The 25,959-nt window shown below is 39.3% G+C and overlaps 1 protein-coding gene across 9 annotated transcripts in view; it reads right to left on the bottom strand.

Moving 5' to 3' along the window:
• Nucleotides 1-1,627: 1,627 nt before the first annotated feature.
• LOC120791582 (arf-GAP with Rho-GAP domain, ANK repeat and PH domain-containing protein 1-like) overlaps nt 1,628-25,959 on the bottom strand; it is a 50,053-nt gene continuing 25,721 nt past the window's right edge. For 3 of the 9 annotated variants that reach the window (XM_040130036.1, XM_040130032.1, XM_040130041.1), the window contains 20 exons: nt 20,243-20,417; nt 19,508-19,642; nt 19,125-19,260; nt 18,756-18,858; nt 17,737-17,929; nt 17,498-17,543; nt 17,053-17,216; nt 15,068-15,280; nt 14,136-14,241; nt 13,899-14,046; nt 13,148-13,231; nt 12,663-12,740; nt 12,374-12,491; nt 11,425-11,538; nt 11,181-11,326; nt 10,994-11,076; nt 10,193-10,252; nt 7,878-7,941; nt 7,205-7,363; nt 1,628-6,919 (listed from right to left, as the gene is read on the bottom strand). In XM_040130036.1, the coding sequence (XP_039985970.1) occupies nt 6,887-6,919; nt 7,205-7,363; nt 7,878-7,941; nt 10,193-10,252; nt 10,994-11,076; nt 11,181-11,326; nt 11,425-11,538; nt 12,374-12,491; nt 12,663-12,740; nt 13,148-13,231; nt 13,899-14,046; nt 14,136-14,241; nt 15,068-15,280; nt 17,053-17,216; nt 17,498-17,543; nt 17,737-17,929; nt 18,756-18,858; nt 19,125-19,260; nt 19,508-19,642; nt 20,243-20,417 (2,358 nt within the window). In that variant the 3' untranslated portion in view covers nt 1,628-6,886. The remainder of the gene's footprint in view (nt 6,920-7,204; nt 7,364-7,877; nt 7,942-10,192; nt 10,253-10,993; nt 11,077-11,180; nt 11,327-11,424; nt 11,539-12,373; nt 12,492-12,662; nt 12,741-13,147; nt 13,232-13,898; nt 14,047-14,135; nt 14,242-15,067; nt 15,281-17,052; nt 17,217-17,497; nt 17,544-17,736; nt 17,930-18,755; nt 18,859-19,124; nt 19,261-19,507; nt 19,643-20,242; nt 20,418-25,959) is intronic. The other 6 variants (XM_040130039.1, XM_040130040.1, XM_040130034.1 and 3 more) reach the window with 6 other exon arrangements.

Consider the following 25,959-nt stretch of genomic DNA (forward strand, 5'->3'; position numbering starts at 1 on the left):
TTTAATGCAAACTTTACTGTAGTAAATACTAGTTACCTTAGGCTACTTATAGATGTTCAGTTTTTGTTTAGTTTTATATGTAATTACTTCGTTATATGATCATTGTACAATTATTTAATCATATTACTATAATAAATATTAAATGTCATAAAATATTGTACAGAGTTTTCAATTTCTTGTATCATTCTGCAAATTATAATTTAATACTAAGTGTGACACGTGCTGTATGAGTGGCGGTGTGTCAGGGTTTTGGTGGGCTGCTCTGAGTCAAGTCCGTTCCCTGCAATGAGACAAATTTAGCATTCAGGGCTCTGTAACACACCACAATATCGTACTTTACTACACTATATCTGTGAGCAAACAATGACCGCAATCTGTCATTATGGACTCAAACTCACACAGGCTTCCAATCGCTGACTTGGTTGAGGCTGAACATCACATGAAAGAAGCTTCCACGTCTGCTGATGCAGTGCAGCATGCAGTGAAAGCAAATGTAAGTGTCACTCAGTCACACTGTTCTTGTTGCTGTGTGCTCTGAGTGGAAATGAAGGAAACTGGCTCAAACAGGTGGATGTCCAGATCTCTGCAGGAGGCTGGGGGCTGCTGTTGTCCCTCTGACTTTTGGTCTGTTTCAGGACTTGTGGCAGACTGTGCTCAGTGAATATTTGTATTTTATTTTCGGCGGCTGGCAGGTGGGCTGGCAGGTCCTGGCAGCTGGCACGCTCTGCCACCCTGTAGGTCCGGCCCTGAAGCTCCTTTCCTCACTTTTGACTTTATCTCCATCTTTCATTTGTGACCCTTCTCTGTACCACACTCATCTGTCTTCATCCCTCTGCTTTATGCAAATGCTGCTATGACCTATATTGTAAAGGCCATAGTAATGTTTCTGTGCGTATGTTGAAAGCATCCTCCTGTGTGTGTGTTCCTCCACGGTGGGTCTCCTGTGCGTGTTTGAGAACAGTATAGTGAAGGTCTCCTGTGTGTGAGTCCCTCATGGGGCTCTCCGGTGTGTCTCGAGGTACAGCGTGACCCCAATGTGTCAGCTCTGCTTAGAAGAATGAACGTAGAGCTGGTGGACCACTGTGACTCACACACACACAAACACGGAGGAAACCTCCTCGGGGCTCTCCCTATGATCACCATACCCCACCCACACACACACTTGACATTTTTCCTTGAAGCACATCTATAGGCTTCCATTTTATGGCTGTAGTGTCACATGACATTGTCATGAAACCCACATGCCTCACAAAAGTTTCTGTCCCTATGTATTCGTGTTTCCAGTATATGTACATGTAAAATGTGTTGTGGACTTGTTAGTAGCCCAGCTTGTCTTGTTACAGTTACCTTGTTGGGAAGGTTAGAGTTTGACTGTGTATGTGTGTGTATTTATACATTAAATTTCATAAAAGTGCAGAAGAAAAACAAGTGGATTACCATTAGGGCAAGAGCTGGAGGGCATCAACCTTTTGGAAAAACACATTTTTTGTTTAAAAAGGGACCAAGTGAACTATAATTATATGCATGTTCAGAAAGACACACCACACACACGCGCACGCACACACACACACACACACACACACACACACACACACACACACACACACACACACACGTAGACTCTAGCTAAGTAACTGAATGTGTTTATTAGAGTTTCAGAGATGCAAAAATCAGTAAAATGCAGAATAACAGAATAAGAAGCGAGACAGAGAGAATATACACCGTATATATAAAGTACTCAACACCCCCTTTGTATACATTATTGTTTTAAAACACTGAAACACTGAAGTACTAAGGATGTTTTGACAGCGATGACATTTAAGAGATCTCTACAAACTAAATAAATACAAACTTAACTTTCCCATAAACACTATGGAAAGGAACTTTCAAAAAAATTAGTGAGTTAGCTGAAAAGTACCATTCAGGGGGATGGTGCATAAAAACTTCCAAAGACCTAAATTACCCTTAAAGGTGCTGTAAGATCCTTCCCATCATAGAAGAATGGAGAGACAATGGCATAGGTGTGAATTTGCCTAGAACAACTAACAGTTGTAAAGGAGGCCTACAGATACTGCATGATGGGAGACAAGGTGCATACAACAACTGCTGCACTGGTATTTCACCTTAGGGCTTTTAAACAAACGTTGGCGAACACGAAACAAAGTGGAATAAGATGAGAGGCTGAGCTTTCTGACCAGTATACTAAATGCTATGATTGTCATAAGCCATGTGCCACACATCACCATACCCAAATGAAACCTGGTGGTGGCAGTGTCATGTTATGTGAATGTTTCTCTGCAGGAGGCCTTGAAAGGCTCCTGAAGGTCAAATAAATGTGGCAGATCAGACAGATCTACAATCTATTACAATCAGGATCTTGTGGTGGGACATTAAAAGCCGACCACTCACAGTATCTTGCAACTTGATAGCTTGTTGACTTGAAGGAAGAGAACACTTCAGCAAACAGTTATGTGTTTAATGTTTGTATCTGACTTTGATCAATTTGTAGATATTTACTGTTTTTTTCTGATGATCAGTGTCTCACAAAAAAAAACAAAAAAACAAAAAAAAAAACTCCTTAGAGTCCATCAGTGTTATAAAACAATAAAATATAAAAAAAAAAGTACATGGCATGAGACTTTCTATAGGCACTTTACGTGCAATTACATTACTGCACAGAGTGGAACGGATTTTTCTCTCTATTCCTGCTGAGGTCTGAGCTGGAGGGCAGCTAATAACATACACACACTCTCTCATATACACATACACTGTACTGTATATACACATTTTCACAGGTACTGTGATTAAAGGTGTTTAAAACTTAACATTTAGCTGAACATCATGATGCCTCACCAATAGAATCAGAGCAAACATGTTCTACAGTGCATCCAGCGTCCTCTGCTGTCCAAATAAATTAAAAAAAAAATCTTGTACAACAAGGAAAACCCACAGCTGGCATACAGGCAACAACACTACAATGTCGTGAGGATGGTCAATGTTCAATGCATCTGGTAAGGCATCTGTTAACAGGTTAATCCTTTAGACAAAATATATACAAGTTTGGACCACAGTACAAAGAATGATAGAAGATGATAATGCACCTATGTTTGTTTCTTCTGCTTACTGACTTTTCAGTGGAACCTATGCCCTGTTTTGAGGTTTGATGGTCAAACTATAAAAATATACTGTTGCAAGGATGTGAATAATTCATAATCTAAACCTTCATAAATACTGCTGGTTAATGACAAAACTGCCCATGTACTTATAGTGCCTCTAAGCATTGCTTTAGAAAAGGACTGACAGAGTAAGCAGTGCTAAGGACTGTGTGAGGACAGGAAGAAAAGAGAGTGCACTCGGTTAGACAAAACTACTGTTCAGGCCAGGGCAAAAACATTGTTTTGAATAAGTAAATATGGTTTGAAATCTGACCTACATATAGTAGCACTGAGTTTATCTGAATACAGAATAAGGGACAATACTAAATCAAGTGCTTCCCTTGTTTTATCTCATTTTCCAACAATTTTTTGCCCTCACCTGTGACTTTCTTCTTTTAATCTTAAAAAGTTATGTTTTTTTTCCCAGCACATGCCTGTCCTTCCTTCACTCTCAAAAAGACACAATTTCATACAAGGTAAAACCTGTCTTGAAAAAAACACGTACAAATATTCACGCATAGTGCGTGTACACTGGTGCACATATGCAGACAAATTGACACAAGCACATATATGCAACTCTAACTGAGGTTTTTGTACAATGCTGGCAAATGTCCTGTGGTGTAAAAGACACCAATCTGTCACTGCCATTTCTCTCAGTCCCAGTCTTGGTCCCTGTGGAACAAACCCCGGTGTGACCAATCAAAATCAGGTCTCAGTCTCCTATGACATCAGCTTTGCTTACAATAGCAATTATTCAGTTTTGAATTGTAGGATTATCCCAACATTTCATTGAGCAATAGTAAAGACAGAACAGAAATCAGCAAAACAGAAAGAGAGCTAAAAACATCACAAAACTGGAAATCTGATTCAGCTACAACAATAAACTTCTATTTTCTATTTAAAAAAAGATTTGCCAAGCACTCAATTCTAGCGCCTAGAATAACCTGGCTTCGCTCAGCATGTCTTTCATGCTCCTGTCCCAAAATATAATGCAGTGATTGAGGCACATGTCACTGACCAATGGAAACACTGAGCGCAGACTTGCTCAATGTTAAGGTGGAAGTGATTGAGGAAATATTCAGCGTGACTGTAGTCCATCAAACTCACGCTCTTTCATTTTAATGCCACAGCTCCCAGCTGCTTCTACTGTACATCAAGTAAAAACCTTTTGTGCCCGAAAACCAGTGTAGGATATATTTTAGATGTGATCCTGTTGTCCGTATAGTTTTTGGTCCAGTTCATATTCAGCGGAGCAGATGGCAGTGTAAGGCTATAATCCAGAAACAGTATGGTTGTCCGTCACTCTGGTCCTTACAGTCACTGAATGATGATGTAATTGGGATGTTCAGAGATCATCTGATGAGGCTGACCATCTGCCCTTTAAAGAATAAAAATCCAGAGGTTATAGTGATTTAAATCAGTGTTGTCATCTTTTTCCTCAAATATTTTTACATGTTTATTTAATCTATTACAGCAGACTGAAACTACTGAGTGGAACTTTGATTTTATCTTTTGACCCCAAAATCAGTTTCACAGTTTTTTCAAAGTTCCCTGAGAGATCACCCTTATAATTTTCATCCAGACTACAGATGTCTTGGAGCCATGCCAACCAGAAAAGAGGGTGCTGACATGATGTAGACTCAATGAGCAGCATTCAAGAGAGCAGATAAACGACAAATACACAGTCTGACAAATAAACCAACAGATCAGCTTAAACTGAGAGATAATGCTTTATCTTTCACTTGAGTCTTATATCATCTCAACTTAGGTGGACCTTCTATAATATAATAGTCTTATTTACTATTAGAACCGCATCTAATGATTGTTTTCATTACTGATTAATCGGTCTGTTACTTTTTTTTGACTAATTCATTAATTATTTGGTCTGTAAATGTTGGACATTAGTGGAGAATGCAAATCAAAATTCCTCAGAGCCAAAGCAGCAGCGCATCCTCACATAATTTGAGAAGCTGGAGACAGCATTTTTTTTTTAATTTTTGCTTGATAAATAACTTAAATAATTAACAAATTATTAAAAATGACAGATTTTCTGTTGATCGACTAATTTGCTAATCATATCAGCACTATACTGTGTAATATTCACAGAGTCATTACCTACAGTCTGAGCCATCTACTCCAGTCATGAGCTACAGTAAGATACATGACTGTAAGCATGAAAACCTCAACTTTAACAGGAAATAAATAATACTTCATTGTCACTGATTTACTCAATTAATCGTGTCCTTACTGGATTCGTAATCCACAAGTTCACCATATTTTAACAGGTGTAGATATAATAGTAAAAAATTTCCTCATAAGTACAAAATAATTGCAACAGAGCAAGTTCTGATCCACTGTAATGTATTCACATTCACAAGTACTTGTTTTATCATTGAAGACTCACGTTTACATAGACTATAAAAAACACTGCTGACATATTAATCAAAATTTATTTAGTCTGAGAATAGTCCAGAATTTGTGTGTTATCCACCTTAAAACTATTCTGAGTGTGCAACTGTCCTACCTTTTTTGCAGCGACTATTATCGAACATCCCTAAAGAGCTGAAAGACAAACAATAGAGGGATTATGACAGAAAAGGTGATGGACAGATGGAGAAAATGGGAGGTCAACACACTGAGAAACACAAGGAAATGAAGACAGTGATGGACTGAAGACACGCACGCACACACACACACACACACACACACACACACACACACACACACACACACACACACAATATTTGGTCTTTAACTTAACATTGAGAATTGGACATATCAATATGCAGTGAATCTCTCTCCTCCACCCCCCACACACAAACATCCTGCATAAGCCAGCTTCTGCTGCCATCCAATTACCAAGGCAATCACACCTCCTCTTACACTCCCAACATTATGTTGGGAGTGTATGCAAGTAAATGCACTGAACAGGTAAAAATCATTAGAAAATATCCGGAAGGGAACAACACAGGAACCCTGGTATCGTGTTATTGCCAATTGAAGCAACAGCGGACTGAGTGGAAGTCTTATGTGCTGCTGCACTCTGCAGCAAACTAATGAGAGGTATGTGATGGCTAGAAACAGCAGGACACAACTGCATCATCAGATTGTGGACATTTGGTCGCACGGCACCAAGACTGAGCGCAGAGTGAGTTATTTTGGATGTCTGCACTCAATTTTTCTATGAAAATAAGAGAACAGATGGAAACGGTGATATTGATGTCATTGAACAGGTCTGTTTTAATATCAGTGTGCTTCAAATATAGTTCAACAAACCAACAGTGATGATGCTTGTCGATTTCTTGCCAAGCATACAACTCTGTGACCTAATATGGCAGTAGTGCTGTAAAATGTAGTGTTAAACATAGTTTACCTGCAGGCATTAGTTCACCTCAAATGTGTTATTCTTTGTTTGCTGTTTCCTTGGTGTTTTGAAGCTAGCTTTGGCACAGCATCACCAGAATAACGCTTGTTGTAATTCTGTTTTGTTAGTTCTCAGTCCAAACCTCCTGCAATATGAAGATGCTGCTGTCTTATCCTCTTGACATCGTCTGGATTCTTAAACATTTTCAGACACTGACGCAAATTAGTAATTTATTCTCTTGTCCTGGAATCCAGGCTCCTGAAAACACCCTCATGTTTCACAAGGAGGAGCCCCGTAGTCTATTTTTAGTTTAAGAACCCAGATCCTTTCATGATGATTAAATCATAGATGAATCATGGAACAGAGATTATCGATCCCACACAGGCGCAACCCCCAACTCCTGAGTGGAGTAAAAAACAAAAATCATTTCAGAAGACCAATGCAGAGCTTCTAATGCACCATCTTATATCTGAAATACTTAAAATCTAAATAGAAATCAAATGTAAAATACATGTTACCGAAACTAGTATAAGAGGAGTGCAAATTTGTTCTGCTCTTAAGTGAGAATCAAGGTTGAGGGTCTGGACCACCTGTTCAGCATGAATTTCTCTGATTAGCCCGCAGCTTTAGACAAAACTGCCTGGTTTGTCCTAGATTAGCCCCAGTGATTGGTAGGTTGACTCACAGCAAGCGGGTCTTGGCTGAAAGCTGCTACGCTGTTCCGCATCTCATTCTCACTGCCACGCAGCGGTATCAATGACACGTTACCGTGACGCGTATCCGGCAACACACGGCTCACCCGTGTCTGCTGGAGTCCATCCTGAGGCCACACGTTGCCATCGTACTTTAATGAGGAGTGGACATGGACAGAGGGAAAGATGGAGAGAACGAGCAGGATGAGATTTTGCAAAACTGTCACAAACAGGGAGCATATAATAGGTATCAGTAGCTTTAGGAAAATATTTTAAAGCATGCCACTGTACTTTTTTCTGATGACAAACTGCATAATGGCATTCAAAATTGTCTGGTTGAGATATACTACATCCAATAGTGCTGTGTTATTACTAATGCTCAAGACCACTTCCAAAACTACTAGATCATTCTCAGGTTTTTACAGGTTTTAAAGATTATTGGCCAGTGGAAACAAACAGCAAAATGACAAGATTCATGAATTTGAAATTATTGCAAATAGCATAGTTACAGCGTGTCTATAAATTATGTGTAGTAAAGCCCATCAACTAATTGTTTGAATGTGTGTGTGTGTGTGTGTGTGTGTGTGTGTGTGTGTGTGTGTGTGTGTGTGTGTGTGTGTGTGTGTGTGTGTGTGTGTGTGTGTGTGTGTGTGTATTATATTGCACCTGGATACTGAGAAAAGTAGCATACCACTCCCTCATTTCTGACTGGGTGTCACAGCAAAGATACCTGCAAATAAATAGAGGGCGATAAAGTGGGGGAGACAGTGTGATAAAAATCAGGAGGTCATGCATGTGTGTTTGTAGTCTTGGGAGAGAAGTCGTCAGAGAGGGACAGAGACATTCGGAGACAAAGGGAAATTTGGAAAAAGACCCAGAAGGAGAGAGAGGTAGTCAAAGATATTAACTGAAACTGACATACTCTCTCTCTTATGAAACAACAAAACATTGATATAGACTTTAGAGCAAAACAGCAACTAACAGTATCCAGTGTACAACACAGACGTAAATTTAGCTGCAGTCAGGAGAGTTGCCGCAAAGGGCTAACACAGCTCACACACACACAGCTCCTCCCTCCCCCTAGTTTGCATCATTAGGGCCAACAGAGCACATTAGTGCTTGTTGGGATTCAAAAGAAGACAGTCACTCTATTCTAGCGTGCATATAGTATAGTACACGTTAATCTCCTACAATACATTTACTCTCTATGCCATTAACTGCGCCTCTACTCTAGATCATCATCAACTGCAGAAGAATAGATGCTGCTCATTTAACATCATGAATTTCCATATAGCAACAGACTAAAATTTACATTATAGTTTAAAAAATGTATTAGTGTCCCCATAAATTTAAGTACAGTGACTGAAAGAGTGTGCAGATAAAATAGTGCAACAAAAGGGGAAAATTAACAAGTGTTAAGAGCTTTGACGGAATAGAAGTAAAAACAGGATAGAACTAAGTGACATTAAGTGCAGGTGGGTCCGCAAGATTTGGAGAGAGAAGTGTAGCACAGTATCTGCTATATGGCACCTCTTTATCAATTTATTTTTCCATATTTTCACTTTCTTTCTTATCTCTAACCACTCTTCACTGCACCAAGTTTTCTTTTACTTGCAGTAAATGCAAAATATTTGACATTGTATACAGTATCTCCCCTTCAGCGTGACACTTTACCTCTCTACGTTTCACTTTCTCCTTTCCTTTTTTGTCTTTCTTCCTCACTCTGTCCCTCTCTGTTTCTTCATCTCAGCTGTGTTTTTTGCTGTGATGGATGTGACAATGGAGCTTAACCAAGAGAGGATACTGGCTACAGCATGATGAGAACAACACTCCCATTACAACTATGCCGATATCTACTGCTGTTGACAACGTAGAGCCCACTGTAACCTGAAGTCAGTCACACACAGAGCACACACATTGATGTAAACACATATTCAACTGATGCACACACAGATGCACGCACACATGCAGACGCACACACGCGCACACACACACACAGAGGGATGTACATGTGAACAGACCTGGATTAGAATAAAGGCATGGTTAGAGGAGTACTTGTGTGTGTTTCCCTCCTGGGTGGAGCCGATCTTTCATATGCCTCCTTCTCAGAATTCTCATGCAGAGATCTGACCTGTTTTATTGCCTACAGAGAAACTGCCAGCTCTCTCTAACATTGCTAATGTTTACATCAAAAATGTGACCAAACTGTCGCTAAGGGAAAGATGCCATTTCCTGCTGAACATAATGACAGCAAACACCTCAGAAGAACTGAATAAGTTGTCACTGAAGGCTGTATACTGCTGCAGAGAGATATAAAGCTAAAGTAGTGTTGTAGCATAGTATGATGCTTTAATTATAGGAGTAGGACAGAACAGGAATGAAATCACGGGGGAAAAAAGTCATATTATTCAGTCCTATGCACCATATCAGATTATATCATTAGCAGATAACTGAAGTGCATTATGGAGAGTTGTCAAAGTATAGAATCATAGCTGTGAGACAGATTAATCATATTATTACCTTAATCTTAGTTTTTTTTGACAATGGTTGAATTATTGGACACATGTAAATGCAGCCAGTGTATCACCTTTAGATCTCACATCTTACAGTTAACACGATTAATGGAGGGATGATTACAAATGCACAGACACACACAATTCCTGAGGACTCTATCTTTATGTTTGCTGCAAACAGGTCCACACTAATAAAGACTTTTGATATGATTTCTAAGAAGTTCAACGATCTTCATATGAATTTGTATAACAGTGAAGTTCAGAGAGTAGACCACTGCACGAAATCTGTGTGCTGAGGTTTAATACAGATAAAAATGAAAGCAAAAAGATTAGAATAAGTCAAGTGTGCTTACTCAAACTGAAAACATTAACAGGACTGCATTGAGTTGTGAGTGCTCTGTGCACTCAGCCATGAATTGTATATAAAAGATGTACATCCTGTACATACAGCACTGGACAGTTACTCACCACTGCTGTCTCTCTTGCCTCTCTTGTTTCTTATTCTCATACACCACTGTCAGTCCCCAACTAGAAAGAGACAGAGAAAAAGACAGCAAAGATAAAACGAGTTCAACAGCAATACAACTGTGAATGTCCCGCTGGTTCTAATTCTTAGGCTCACTCTGCCCCCTGGTGGTCACTCTGTCTATAAGCCCCCCCTGAGCTGTTTTAGATAATGCAAATGTATCCTGAATTAGAAGATGAATTATTTATTTTTAGCCATTAATTATTCCTTTAAATTATTATGCTGAAGAGCAAGTGGTGTTATAGAATTGGCTCTCAGACTGTTTACAGTTATAACTGATTAGAAAAAACAAAACAGGTTTATGAAAATGTTTAAGCCCACTAAAAATATATACAAATTCTTAAAGTTTATAAATTTCTTCTCTTGATAAATGTACTTTTGAGTCTCTCATTTACATCAGTCAACACATGCATTATTAAAGTATATTTGCTATTTGCTCCCACATACGTATAGCTCGTTTTATACATTACATTCACGGACAAAACTAGTCACACTGCTAAAAGTTTAAGAGACACTGGAATTTCTATTAAAAAGTGTATATTCTCAATATTCACAGACACAAATACTTTACAGAGATGTGAGAGAATAGATCATCGTTGATTCCAATGGCATTTCATTTTTCTGTCCAACTGTTTTCCTTCTAGTACATTAAGAAGCTCTCACCATTCAGAGCAGCCACCTGTTGCTTTGCAACTCAGTAGTCATGAGGAGGACTGTGCCTACACTGCATGTACAACACTCACCATGTGGGAGGACGGAGTTTCTTCTTGATACCTAGGTAAACTTTCAAATTTTTCACTGGCCAATCACGTTCTGGACGGTTACTCTGACAGTCAGAAAGAGAATGGAACAGAGTTAATAAGTCTGTGATGGACTATGTCACCAAAAACAGAGAAAGTGAAAGTGAGTCTGCGTGTCCATCAGTCTTACTCTGACTTCCTTGTACATTCTAAGCGAGCTCAAATTGAGGATGAAATATCGGTCATGGAAACTTCCAGAGGTCAGTCCCAATCCCAGGATGCTCCGCTCCTCTCTGAATTTCATCATCCCGTGTTTGGATGCATCCACTTTACTGGCTGGAGGGCAGAATAATAAGAATGAAGTTATGTGGAAGACTCACAAGGCCATGATTCAGAAAGGAAAATTTTGTTGGCAGTTGCTTTTGTGTGTTTACTCAGGTAGATGATCATCGTCTCCATAGCGAGGTATTTCTTAATGAGCAGATGGGAGTCAGTGCCAAAGGAGTGAAGGATGGGTAAGACTCGCTCCTGATAGTGCAGCGGACGTTCTGAGGGAAGCAAAGTGATGCACAGTGAACACAGGGTGTTATAATAGAATCTCAAGTAACCTCAAATCATTTCTTTACATGATCTAGAATAATTTTAGCATTATTAAAAAGAAGAGAAAACATGACTGTCATGCTCAGACAAATAGGCTGAGCTGCTGTTGCTATGATTGACAGCATGCAATAATTTTAGTAAACATAAAAATGTTTGTGTGTCTCTATTTTAGCAAACAATGGAATGAAGATCTGGTTTACAATGATGTCACTTTGCATCCTTGAAGAGACCGACAGAATTTCCTCCAGCTTTTCCCATCATTCACACTCTTTCTAATTTCCTTCCTTTCCTCAGTGTCATTCCTCCATATCCTCCTGTAACCAGCAGGCTTGTTTTCTGACCAGTGATGGGAAATCTGCCAATTCAATTGAGTGTTACTGGCATTTGATAAGCCACAGACATGCTTCCAGTAGGGAACCAGATGGCCCACATAACAGGCTCAAAACAAAGTATGACACACAGTCACAACACAGAGTGATCATTTTGCCTCTAGAGTTTGTGTGCCACTTTGGTTAGCTCATGCTGCAGGTTAAATAGAGAGCACTTGACATGCTTTCTGTCATTTTTCTGTTTCACTATGGGCCTTTTCATCTTTTTAACTGCTTGTATTTGGTCATGTGAACCCATGTTGCTTTCCAAATCAACAGAGTTATAAATATAGTCTACCTGTAGAAAAATGGAATGGTAGCTTTAAATAAGATGGTGGAAGGACATAAAATAAACAATTAAAACGCATTATGACCAAAAATCTTAGGTTGGCTGTTCTGTCTTTCTCTGTCTCACCCATTTCCTCCTTATCGCTGACCTCCCAGCAGCTCCAGTACTCTTTGTCTTTAACTGTGATGTTACGCCGGTCAAGAACCTCACATGTCAGCTCTGCTGCTGTCATAGAACCAGGGATCTGAGGAGAGAACCACACGGTCACTTTTCTCTCTTCAGCAGAGGGTGAAAGTGTGGCTGCATACTAACGTAGCCAGTTTGCTTTTGTGGCACTTATTGTACCCCACACAAGAGAAGAACTTGGCACCAAAATGTAAAGCAATATTGTGTAATTAGGTGAAGTCTAGGTCACCTTAACATGTTGCTCTGCTGTGTCCTTCTTTTCCTCCAGGTACACTGTGCAGATGAAATGCCCTCCAGGTTCAGTACGCTGGCAGGTACACACAAACACACGCACGCATACACACACAGAATAAAAGTCAGACAGAACTATAACAGCATTAGGATAACAAATAACAGCATGCATAGATGCACAACTGCAGCATACAGGTGCAGGAATATAACCATGCACACAACACCAACATATATCCAATGACAAACTTTGTTTGCAGACACAGCTTAATATTTGAATTTGACGTAATGCATTATGATTTCAAATGGTGAAAACTTGTCATAAATCATGTCATACAGTCTGACATAAACTGGCACACGGAACAACAATGAAACAAATCATGTGAGAGTGAAGAACATCGATCAAACTGTTATTGTCATTAAAACTTGCTTTTTTAAAAATAAGCAAGATCACACGAGTGATTTGTGTGAATGTGTGTGACTCACAGGAAACTTTGTGCTGAGTTTCTCTCGCACTTGGATTATAACAGTGATCTCTTCTAGCTGCTTCTTTAGCTGATGCTCATCCACCTGCAAACAAAAGTATGTACACATTCTTTCATACACACAGAAACAATGAATCAGTCAACAGCTGACTTTAATTAGAGGATCTTGCCAATCTCTAGATCTTAATCTGAAATCCCAACTGGCAACAAATCTCTTCAAAACAAAATAATGCAGTTAAGATAAGATAGTTGGGAGGTTGTCTTTCATGAGATGTAAATTTTGACAATGACAGCAGGAATTTCATTCTAAGCTCATGAGAGGAAATGCCACCATCACACATTTTCTTTCTCTCTCCTTAACATACTCATCATCTCCCATCTCCCTTTCACTTACATTTTTAGGAAACAAACAAAAAGTGCTGTAAGAGTATTATCTTATTAGCCCACAATTTAAAAATTACACTTGACAAGATGAGTTTCTATTCATAAGAGAATAATGGTGTACATTTAAATGCTAACGGAAAAAACTTAGGAGTTACTGGAAACTGTTCCTTAATGTGACATTTTTTTGGAGCTTGATCTCGCAGCCAATATAAGATGCCATGTTCTTTGACTTCTCAACCTTTTAGAGCTGAGCACTCTGAGCTGTGTTTGCCATTTCCTGATGTCAACACTCAAGATAAATGAATCATCTTACAGAACAAAATGTTTTGCCCTCCTATCACCCCCTGTATACAGTGAGCATGTCTGACCTCAAAGATGAGTGTGTAGTGCTGTATGAGGTCCTCTATGGCGCGGCCAGCAGTGTAGTCCTTCCCGTCTGTCTGGAACAGTGTGGGACCGAACACTATGGCCAGGTTATGGAGGTTCATCTGGTTCAGCTCAGAAAAACGCTGGACGCTGAAACACATGCAGGGAAAACACACATTGTTATGTGCACACACACATGAATAGATACACAAGAGGACTTTTGTTTGTGTGTTTCTCACCAATAGAGGTGGTTGATAAGGGCTTGTAGTGTAGCCTTGTTGACACGAGGCAGTCTGTTAAACAGCAGCTGGTACTGGGAGATTTTCATGCTTTCATCCTGAATGGCTGGAATACGAGACAGAAAGAGGAAGGAAAAGAGAAGATTTTGGAAGTGTCAGGAAGTGTAAGAACGACAAATGGAAAGCACAGGATGAGAGTGTAAGAGGACAAAAGAGAGAAAGTGATGGAGGAGAAAGGGGGGATAGAGATATACAAATTTTGACAAATATAGTGAGAGAAAGATAAAAGAAAAAACAGAAACAATCAGCAACAGAAAGTGAGATTCAAAGCTGAGTTAAAAGTGACAAGCTCCTGATAAACATTAACTGTAGTGTTCTGACATAAAGGTCATATTTGCTTGTGAACTGATATGCAAACAAGTTCAGATGTGTGTCTGGAAAACGGTAAGCAATTTGTAATAGTTCTGTATCAAAACAGCAACATGACACCTGACAAGCAGCTACAGCATCTCTGACAAAATGATCTGGAAACTGAAATCATGCAATTTCGGTTTATATTTTCAGTGTAGTTTCAATAGTGAAAACACCAGAGTTGAACTGAATTTCTCTAAACTCCAAAGCCACTGCGACAACTTCCGCTGTATTACTACAGGGACTCTGTTGGGACTACTAGTAGAAAATAGTCCGTAAACCATTAAAACTGTCCACTGTCTGTGGATTATACTGAAAAACCAGGACAATTTCCATTTTATTGGGGTGGCAGCAAAAGTATTAGCAACAAGTAAAATATTTCCAAACCTCATAAAATAAACAAACATATTTGCATAGCTATATACCACTAGATGTAAGTGGAAAAATTGTTTAGGTGAACTGAGCAACCCTCAAATTACTACCTATATAGCAGATCGCAACAACAGTCTTGTTAATATTACCAGCTGTACTGAGCCAGGTGCTGGCATCCTCTGAAGTGAACAGTCCTTCTTCTAACTCCCTGAAGAAGCGCTTGAGTGTGTTGGAGACGTCGTCTACCTGGTGCTCTCCTTCCCTCAGACAAAGACTGCGAGCATCACGCCGAAATCTCTCGCACAGTGCTGCCACACGTGAGTTCACACCGCTCTTGCGATAGATCCCCTCAGATGTCAAGCCTAGACAAACACATTAACAAGAACACACAAACAACATAATGTTACAAACACAGGCAACATACCATACATACTGTAACTCTTAGAAAACACCATAGATAGGTTAAAAAAAAAACCCAAAAAACTTGTCCCTCCAACTCAATAGAAGGATGGGCCAGTATAGATACCAAAATGTCAACCGGACTCCTAAAACTCAACTGTATAGTGTAAAATACAAGGCAATGCAGCTAAAAACTAGTCTTATTTTGATTGGGTTTCAAGAGGATCTATAACCCATATTAATGCAAAATTAGAGCTTGGTTATAAGTATTATAGTAGTATTTTGGGTGTTGACAAATCCTACAATTTTGTTCTCATAGACTTTTTAGATACACCATTCTCTAAAGGCTAAAACTTTCAGGCTCCTTTGACCAAATATCAGTTAGTGCTGTCAAAGACTTTGTTATTCATCAGCCATCAACTGACTGCTGAAAGCACAATATGGAAAAACATCAAAATATCTGCTGTCACAACAACATGCTTGAAAGGTTTAACTGAACAGAGAGTAGTGTTGGCAGAGAGAGTTTTCTACACTGTGTTACCTACTGTTAAATTATCTTCTATATATTCAGAAAACAAAGTGTCCTGGGTGTGAAACACTGCTCCATTGACTCAGTGCAAGTTATGTCCACTAGACGGCTTCTGGTCATTAAAAAACACTCTTGTTTTCTTTATTTTGTGCTGTTCTTCTAATAGTTGTTTTTAGCCGCAGTGTGTCATGATTAAAAGCCTGTTTCAATTAGAAGTGTGTTAAATTTTTCAAGTGAGACCTGATTACAATGTAGTTTCATTATGACAGACTTTAACCATTTATTAGAGCCTAAAGTCCCAGGTCATGAGCTTATAGTTCTAATAGTTCTCATGATGCTCTAAACATCCAGTGTCCAGAAGAAGTCACTATAATTTGTCAAAAGGTTTGAAAAACCCTGCTCTAGGTCACAATATCAAGGATGATTACATCTGAAGTTTTGTATGGTAAATTACCTCTAGCAGTTCATGGAGGCGAGAACAAGCACAGTTCTGCCACGGTTTCCCAGAAAGCTGACCAGACTAACATTCCCAACAGAAAAGTAGAGGATATCACCATAATGAAGACTCCCACACACATAGACACACACAACCCTATACACCCTTGCACACATATGGCAACACAAGTGCATACAGTAAATGGAGGGAAATGAAGGTGTGATAGGAGAAAAAGAGAGGGAAAGATCAAAGAGAGGACAAAGGCTGACAGAGAGGAAAGGAGAGGGAAAACTAGTCAGACTTAAAAATGGCAGGTCGGCTGGTGGAGGGTGGGTGGAAGACAAAGAATGAGGAGTCAGGGATGACGAAGAGAATACAAAAGAGAGGGAAAGAAAAGCACCAAAGGAGGGACCGAGAGAAAAATGAAGGTGGAACAGAGTTGTTTTGTTGACTTGCGGTCCGTTGGTCTCACTCAGAGCCAGAACTCCTTCTATTATAGTCACATGAGGACACACACACAGAAAGTGCCCACACAGTAGCACGAAGACAAGAAAGGCCAAAATTGCATAAAGCAATGTAGAGAGTATAAAGCGTCTCCTATGATGTGAATCCAGGCATATTATGCGAGGCAGAGATAAGGAGCATGATTTCATGAATATATAAATGTGTGTGCACCAGTGTATGTCAACACAGTGTGAGATGGAGAAAATGATATGGCTCTTTCAATGCATTTGTGTCACTGTCTGTGTACATCTCTGCATGGCTCTCACCGCACTGAGTGATGTAGCCGATGCAGCTGTGAACGATGACAGGTATATCTGTCTCTGTGAGTTGCTGCTGGCTCAGTGTGTCTCCTCCACTCCCCGCTGCCGTCTGGATGGCCCCACACCAGCCAGCAAAATCCAACTTCCTCTCTCCCTCTATGTACAGAGTTCTAAGGAAAGAGAGCGGGAGACAGAGGGGAACAGTTAAAGAGTGACAGAAAAGGACCAGAAGAATATGTGAAGAAAAAAAATGTTGTATATTTTTTTAGTATTAGGACTAAATGTTATACAATTAGGATTTTTTTTTTTTTTTAAAGAAACAGGTTATCATACTCCTTGAAGTGGCTTTAAACTGTAGGACAAGTTGTGAAGTTAAACAGAGGCAAACGTCTATTTTTCCATCAAACATTAGAAATATAACTTGAAATCTGAAATAATTCTTTCTTCTCACCTGCCTCTCTCCACAAGAACAAGCACTTCATTGTCTTGTTGGATGGCTGTGGAACACAAATGCATTGTAAGCATATTCTTTCAGAGAGCCATGCTTTCCAACTGAACAGAATTCACAAAATGCCCGTGGTTCAAATTACTGTATTTCATACACAGTATGTGCACAGATTACAGTATGTATGTAGTAAATGTGCTGTTTGTTTCGGTGTCCATGTATTTATGTTTACATGTTTCACTCACAAAGTTCATTCAGTTTGCGGAGGTGGATCTCCTCCCCCTGGCTGTCCTCCAGGTAGGCGTGAAGTGTGGAGCCCACTAGAGCAAACCAACCAACCTTGGATGTTTGTAGGTTCAAGCCGTCTTTACATTTCAGCCGCCCAATCCGCTCAAAACCCAGCCTCAGTAAAGGCTCTGCAGAGGCTGGGATAAAGCTCTACAAATAAAAGGGGGGCATTGTGTCTTTGTAATATATTGCACAATAATTGTGAACTTTTCCTCTGATGATGATTTAACCACTTTAGTCTGAGTATTACTGAAACCCTCCTCAAAAACCAGTACTAATAAAATTGTAAGAAGAAAGGTTCTGCACAAAGCTCCTGTACAATACTTCACTAGCAGGATTGCTAGAAAGTGAATGGTGTGGTCAATAACTGCAACAAATTCACCTTTGAGTCAGGTAATATCGTCTTTGTGGCTAGACATGCAGGAGCCACCAATGCTCTGTCCATCTACCATCTTGGTGTTCATATTTCTTGTGACACTCAATTAAACAGAAACAGCCAGTAGCTGCAATTTGACTTTATTCAGCTAGTCCTGGGCAGAGGCAATCCAGCTTTGTCCAAGACTCTGACATATCCCATGGTTTATAAAATATTAAACAGAATTTTGAGTACACACATTTTGCTGCAACTATTTCAGCGTATACTGCAGCAGAGAGCAGAAGGTCAAAGTAACTGTTGTTTCATTTCACAACATCGTGCATTGGATGGTTGTCTCATTTGTGAAGAGTGCTGTTCTGAATGAAAATAAGTGAAACAGGAAACAGGTCAGCATTAGCTAGCCCTGTCCTGACCACCAGACAGCATTTCCCAGCTTAGCATGGCTGGAACTGCATATCCTTCCACTTAACAGAGCTCTCCAATTTCAATACAAAAAATGAAAAGTTACTATATCAACTCTTTGTGAGTCCACCTGAGGAGAAATTAAGAGAATTTTTGTTTGTGGATCTAGACCCCCCCGGATATGTATTTGGTATTTACCTTGGCAATAGACTTGACCCATTCTTTGTGGCTGTCTGGATCATCAGTGCCAAACAGATAGAGACGCTCTGACTCAGAGTAGAGTTCAAAGGTATTGTCATACCTATAGAAAGAGAGGTTAGGAGGAAAGGGCAGTATTAAAAACAGGAGGGAAATAGAGAGAAAGAAATCATTTTGTGTCCAAAAAGCTGTGTTCACACATCTACACATGCATTTGGTATATTTCAATATGACAGCCAAGTCTGAATAATGAAAAGGATATTTAGTTTTAGCCATGTATTATTTCATTTTTTGTTATTAATAAATTCTGTATTTCAGACAAGCAGTGGGTGAAAGGGAGACTCTCAGCATATAAGTTTGTATGTGTACCCATGTTTTTCAGGCATGTCGACAACCAAACAGACTATCTCTGACGCCTTCAGAGCTCCATTTGGGTTTGAGTTCTTGTCACTCTCATAGTAGCTGAAGATACCATCATTCAGCGTGCACCAGCGACGACTGAACTCTACATGGAAGAACAAATAAAGATTTGCCAAGCATAATATTAAGAATCATAATAATACAAATGGCATCTATAGACACTAGTTTTGTGTGTTTACTGTATTGTGTTAGCAAATTCTTTCTATTTGAAGCTAATGAGCCTTTTACAGTGTGGTTTTTTTTAAGTATTACATTACTTTGTTCAGAAAATAGCTGTTTAAACACACAAGGCTGAGTAAAGTGTGCTAGTGTTGCACAGTGTCCATGCATACCCTCTCTGGCCTTGCGCTCTGTGATAGCTCGAGCCATGGATGCAGTTTTGAACAGGAAACCATTGAGAGAGACAGAAGGTGGTGCTGAGTAATGTACCGCCTCCATGGCCCCACCCACCTCTGATCGTGGCAGCTCTGCAGGAAAACAAACAAAAAAGTAAAATATCTTCTTTTGTAAAACCTTCCATACAGGCTGTCATCTACTGGGAGTCTGAAATGGGAGAAATGCATTAGGTAAAATTGAGTTGATAACACTCAAAACACTCATGGGTATGACATGAATGCAAGTTTGGTAATGTATCATTTAGAAATGTCATCATTACTGGTCAACAAAAGTTAATGGTACAATAGTGAAACAACAACGAAAATGTAATGAATGTGCATTCAATTCCCTACACAATAATTTTGACTGTATTATTTTCAAATAGCCAGACAATATCCATTAGACACATTAGACACAAGGCTTACAGTACATAAAGCAAATATCATTTGCAAACTCTTTTTTAATGTGTATATTGGGGCTGTGCCATTTTCATGCTGAGTTTGACTTAAACAAATAACTAACAATGTAAGATATAATCCCCCTTTTTATTATCCTGACATAAAGTTGACATGGGAACAACTGAGATGACAATCAAAATAGTCTGTCACACATCACTGATACACCCTTATTTAAGCATAATTAAAAACAAAGGTGCTTTTATGTGACGCTGTGCATGCACAGTTATACTGTACCTGTGTTGAGATTGTGGCTAATTAACTCAGCCTGTAAGGGTTGAGAGTGTGCATTTGCCAGGGAGAGAGGGGAGGGCCAACTTGCCATACCAGTCGAACAATTTACATCTGCACCACAGAAGATCAGGCCTAATGTCTCTAGCACATCGCTGCACTGCACATTTATACACAGAGCCTAGGGAGAAGGGGAGAGGAAGAAACCATCAAAACATAAAGACACACACGAGTAAATGCCCATGTACAAAACTTAAAGATGGAGACAATGATGTGTTGCTTTGTTGACATAAGCAACAATGGCCTCCAGCCCTTATTCCATTGTACTGAATGCTGGTATTGAACTTAAAAGTAATACTATATGTTAACATACCATTTATGTGCTGTGGAAAGACATATATAACTTTGTTTCAGATACAGTAGCAAATTAAGATGAGAACTGGACAATCACATCACATGTAAGACCATACAAGGTATAAAACAGTATGAACATAAATTCTGTTTTTATGGTATTTGTCATACTATTGTAATACAATTAAAGCCAGGAATAAAAGGGAGATGAGGAAGTGAGATATGAAAGTGAGACACTGAAAGAAGACAGAAGGAAGAAAGAAAAGGTAGAATGAATCAAGAGGATACAGGAGATAACGAGAGAGAGTGTGCTAAGCAGTAATCAAGTTACAGTTACAGAGAGGAAGCAAGAGGTTAAAAAATATGTAATACTGATAAAAAACTGATAATAAACCAATGACTTTTGCATTATGGTCCTACAGCTGCTGACCAGGCTTAATCATGTCATGTGATTCTCTGTCAGCTTTTTGTCTCAAAGGAAACAGCTGAGGTCAAACTAAAATTAAACACCCCAAACAGACGTGGCAATGTGTGTCTGTGTAGACAGGCTTTAAAACTTGCAGAAGGCCCCTCTCCTGATCCAGAGCCACTAACAGTATAATGAGCTTTCTGATCGCTTTACTTGGGCCAGTGCCTGTCAACAATGTTTGCGTATGTCTTTTCCAAGCGGAAACTAATGCAGTGTCTTCTCTATTATTGATTAAAAAATATTACAACCTTTGAATGTTCAACAGAAGCCATGTGAGCAAAAACGCACACAATAAATAAAATAATCTTACATGGATCTTTCAAAAAAAAAAAACTTTGTTGAAAGTTGAAAACCAACATATGCTAATGTCAAAACACTCCCTCAGAGCACAAAACCACTGCTTTAGTGCCATGATTTGGATTATCATCATCATTTGGAGAAAAATTGGTCTTAAACAAGATGGTGAAAAACAAATACAGATTTTATGTACTTGACAACAATCCTAAGGATGAAACTAAAGAGCTGTCTTTTGACTCAATAAGGTACCAGATTTTGTCTATATACTGTAAATCTGAATTAAAAAAAAGACGAAGGAGGGGGGAGGCTGAACAGGAAAGATGTTATGTCTGAGAAAAGGAAGATGCAGTGTTTTTACAGCTGAGGAACTCTACACAGACTCATTCAACTATACACACATACGCACGCACATAACCACACACTCACACTCATCCGCACACCAGTCTGTCTTCTGTTAAAACCAATAAGCTCTTCTGGATCTGATTGAGAAATTCCACAGCACTTTGTCACACATACCAACAGAACCCCTCCTCTATTCAAGCCCTACTGAGCCTTTACACACAAATAAAGACAAACAAACCAATTAACAAAGATTAAGATTGCAAGACATCCCCCACACAAAAAAGACACAGAGACGAGCTACATTTCTCTGTCTCACACACCATAGAAGACATCTGAACAAAAAGCTGAACAAAGTCAGTCATCTGGAGTGGAACACATCCACATGGCATACTGTAGATAGTTTCATCATATGGATAGCGTAAGTGCCACAACAGAGCTGGGATATAGGACCTGGTAATCAACATCATTTCAATCTGCATTCTAGGTATTTCAGTGGTCTGCTTTAGTTGTCAGCAGCTTCTTTTTGTTTATATATGGAGCAATTGATACAAATGCCATTTTCGGGTACACATTTAAAAATTTTCTGGCTAAAACCGCTAGTGAACTATTAAAAGCGGAGGTATTGTGCCAAAACAAACTGAAAAAAGGATGTAAATATTTGAAGATAGATACTGAAATAACCCTAACTTGATGTAATACGTTTGATGTCAATTTCACAAGAGACACTAACAATTAAGAATGCCGGGACTTATGCGTTACAAAGTATTATTTATAGCAAGGCAAAACTAAAGTGACATAAATTAAACCACAAAAAGACTGACTTACATCAGGTATTGGACTGCATTTACAAACACAGCTGAAAAAAATCTGCCTTGTCTTAAGAGGCCAGCTTTTTTTTAACATTTTGACTGACTCTGTAAATGCTTGTTTTGTGTTTCAATAAAGCTGATCACACTAAACAGAGAGGCCCTTCTTTTTTAAAACCTTGGTAGATAAAGTTAATGAGACACCTGTGATCAGGGTTCAGAGGGGGAAAACAAGTCCAACTAGAGTGAAAGGGAACAGTTAAAACCCAGAGATGAGAGAGTTCAATTGATTTAATTTAGAATCTGAATATTTACAACCTGGAAAACAGTAGGAAGTACATGAGTGCCTGCATGCCTGCAGCACCAACTTGGAAAACTGGATCCACGTGAAATCATGTGCTAGACAGAGAGGTGATCCCTGGAGTGGGTTTGATCGACATTTTTCTCTTCACCTTTTTCTGCTTGAATTTGGCACTGCACTCTCTCATTTTCCTAATCCTGGGAAACAATTTACTATATGTTGCCTGCATTATTAAACTCCTTGTTGTTGTCTTTTGCTTATGTTTGTCTATAATTCCATCCTCACAACCTAAACCCAAAGTGTTTCCCAGCTGTTCCAAGCCCATTGTTACTTTTGGCAGATTACTCCTTTTTACGCAATGAGAATGAACTAACGTTTAGTGAATTTTCACAATGAATTCAAGTCAATAAGTATCAATATGGCTTTAAGTTCAGGAAAAACCGTACACTGCACATATAAAAAGGGGTTTAGTATGCTGTACAACAGATATTTTTAAAGTATCACATGAAACTGACCACCATGTATAGCTGTACTGACTGAAGCTAAAAGCCAGAGAAGTCAGTACTTCAGATCAGTGCCCATGGGCCTACATTAGCCACCATGCTACATGTGAAGGCATAGTATGATATACTGTAATTTGACTAAAGACACAATGTAGCGCAGATATCTAGCTGTCAACATAATGTGATGACACATTCCACAAAACCGATAACTGCATATGTGTATGTTCCAGTAAAAGAGAACAATACCACCCTTCTGTTCCATGTGGACATACATGAGAAAGCTATGGGGTATATAGGTCAGTGTACTGTAATGTATCAATGGCCAACCATGTTCCCTCTGACCGAGAGATGTGAACCAATCAGAACAAAGCACAATGAGGAAATGGGTTGTTTGAGTGTCTGAAGACCTCACGCCTTTCAACATCTGCTGTCTATGAAACAGGGAGTAATGTAATAACACAGAGAGAGAGAGAAAGAGAGAAAAAGAGAGAGAGAAAGAAAGAAAGAAAGAGAGAGAGAGAGAAAAGAAAGAAAGAGAGAGAGAGAGAAGGAAATTCAAGAATCTTTTCCAATTTCCCCAGAGAGAGGGAGAGAGGGAAAGAGACAGAGAGAGATTTTTATCTGGGTGTGTCTAAAATCACAGGCCACCATCTGGCCTCAGCAGTTACATAGGACAGAATTGGAGGAAAAGAAAGAGATGAGAGAAACAGAAGAAAAAAAATATTGTGATTGGGAGATGAAAGCATTTCAGTGAAGCTCATTAATCAGAGACTGATTGTACTTGGCTACAAACTCAACATGATAACTCAGACGCCCTATGTACAGATGCACAGACATGAACACATGCAGCCGGTTCTGCTTTGTCCACTTTAGCATATATTGAACATCCAGCCGAAACTACACCCACATTTATATGCGTACATACGTTCATATATTAAATCCAGCTGGTAAAGAGAAGTTATCCACATATGTTCCATCATTACCTCACCGGGGACAGTTTACAGAGGGAGATGGAGAAGAAGGTGGAGATGAAAATCCAGACAAATGAAGGAGGGGGAAGAGAAGAATGCATATGACATGTTGGAAAAACAGAAAGACAGACAAAGAAGGGGGAAAGAAAAGCACTGGGAAATAAACAAGAAAGCAGATCCCATCTCAAGCAGATCTCCCTGTAGAAATGAAAGGGATTTATGACCTAAAATCCTACAGTGGGAAGGAGGAAAATGAGAGGACTCGGCTGGAAAGGGAAGAAAGATGAGACAAAAGAATGAGCCACAGCAGGGAATGGACAACAAAAAAGGGTAAGAGAGTTGGATTCTTTTATGGAAGCCTCTTTCGAAAATGCTTCAAGAATAAAAACAAACCAATAAAGACTTTTTAGTACTGCTATATACTGTTTCCTATAATAAGCACCAATAACCTGCTGATTGTCACTCACATGCAGTCAGCACAGACACAACAAGCACAAGCTCAACAAGACTGGTAGTGGTTTTCATAATAACTTGTCCGTTGCTAATTTTTTTATGCTTATAACAAAAATGGGATGTGTAAGCTACTGTGGGATCATTACAGTGAACGGATTGAAGGAAACCACCAAACAACAAAACATTTCAAGCATTTTGATATGTCAATAAAACGGCTCTGGAAAAAAGGTTAAAAAATTAGTGTAATATGGTAAGACACCATGGAGGAAGACAGGTTCATGGCTGGCTCTCATTTTTATTCTAAACACACTAGTGACAAACATACTACACAGTTTAGGTCACCCAAAGACAATACCAAGTTGAGTTTGCACATATTTACACATTTTTAATAAAAATATAAACACTATGTTCTTGCATGAGAACATAAAACCCAAATAATGAATGGAAAACTGTAGATAGCATTAATAGTTGCAAAAGAGGAAAGGAAGACAGCAAAAGGCAAAGAAAGGGGGGAAACAAAGCAGGAGAGGACAGAGAGAGAGAGAGAGAGAGAGAGAGAGAATGAGAGAGAGAGAGAGAGAGAGAGAGAGAGACAATGATGTCCATTGATAGAGGTGAGCCTATCGTCTACTCTGAGTGCACAGAGAATACATGGATGGGCGAACACACAAACGCACACACACACAAACACACATGAGTACAGATAGAGAGAGCAACACAGACCAAAAATGCCAAAAAGCTACAAAAACATGCCTACTCAAACATTAATATGCATGTTAACGTATCTCATCCAACTCAAGTGAAAAACACACACACACACACACACACACACACACACACACACACACACACACACACACACACACACACACGCGATAACTATGTGCATGCACTAACATAGAGCTACAGTATAACAGTCCAGATCACTGTATTAAAGACCAAATCATGCCTCTCAAACGCATTTAAATGTGGAATTTTTCAACACCTATGAGATCGCATACTGTCAGAGGTCTGGAGTCTGTTGTACGAACCTACAAAAGACCCATTCACACACTCTCTTTACAAAGCTAATCTACAAGAACACACAGATAAAGATACACAACATACTTTCACTACCCTGCCCTATAGCTCAGCTCACAAACAACTTACCTGGTAGGTTTCAGTTCCTATCAATGACTCCTCTGTTGGAATGTCAGTTAATGCAGACACACACACAAAAGTTGCAAATGC

Source organism: Xiphias gladius, chromosome 7, assembly GCF_016859285.1.
Source record: "Xiphias gladius isolate SHS-SW01 ecotype Sanya breed wild chromosome 7, ASM1685928v1, whole genome shotgun sequence".
Lineage (NCBI taxonomy): Eukaryota > Metazoa > Chordata > Actinopteri > Istiophoriformes > Xiphiidae > Xiphias > Xiphias gladius.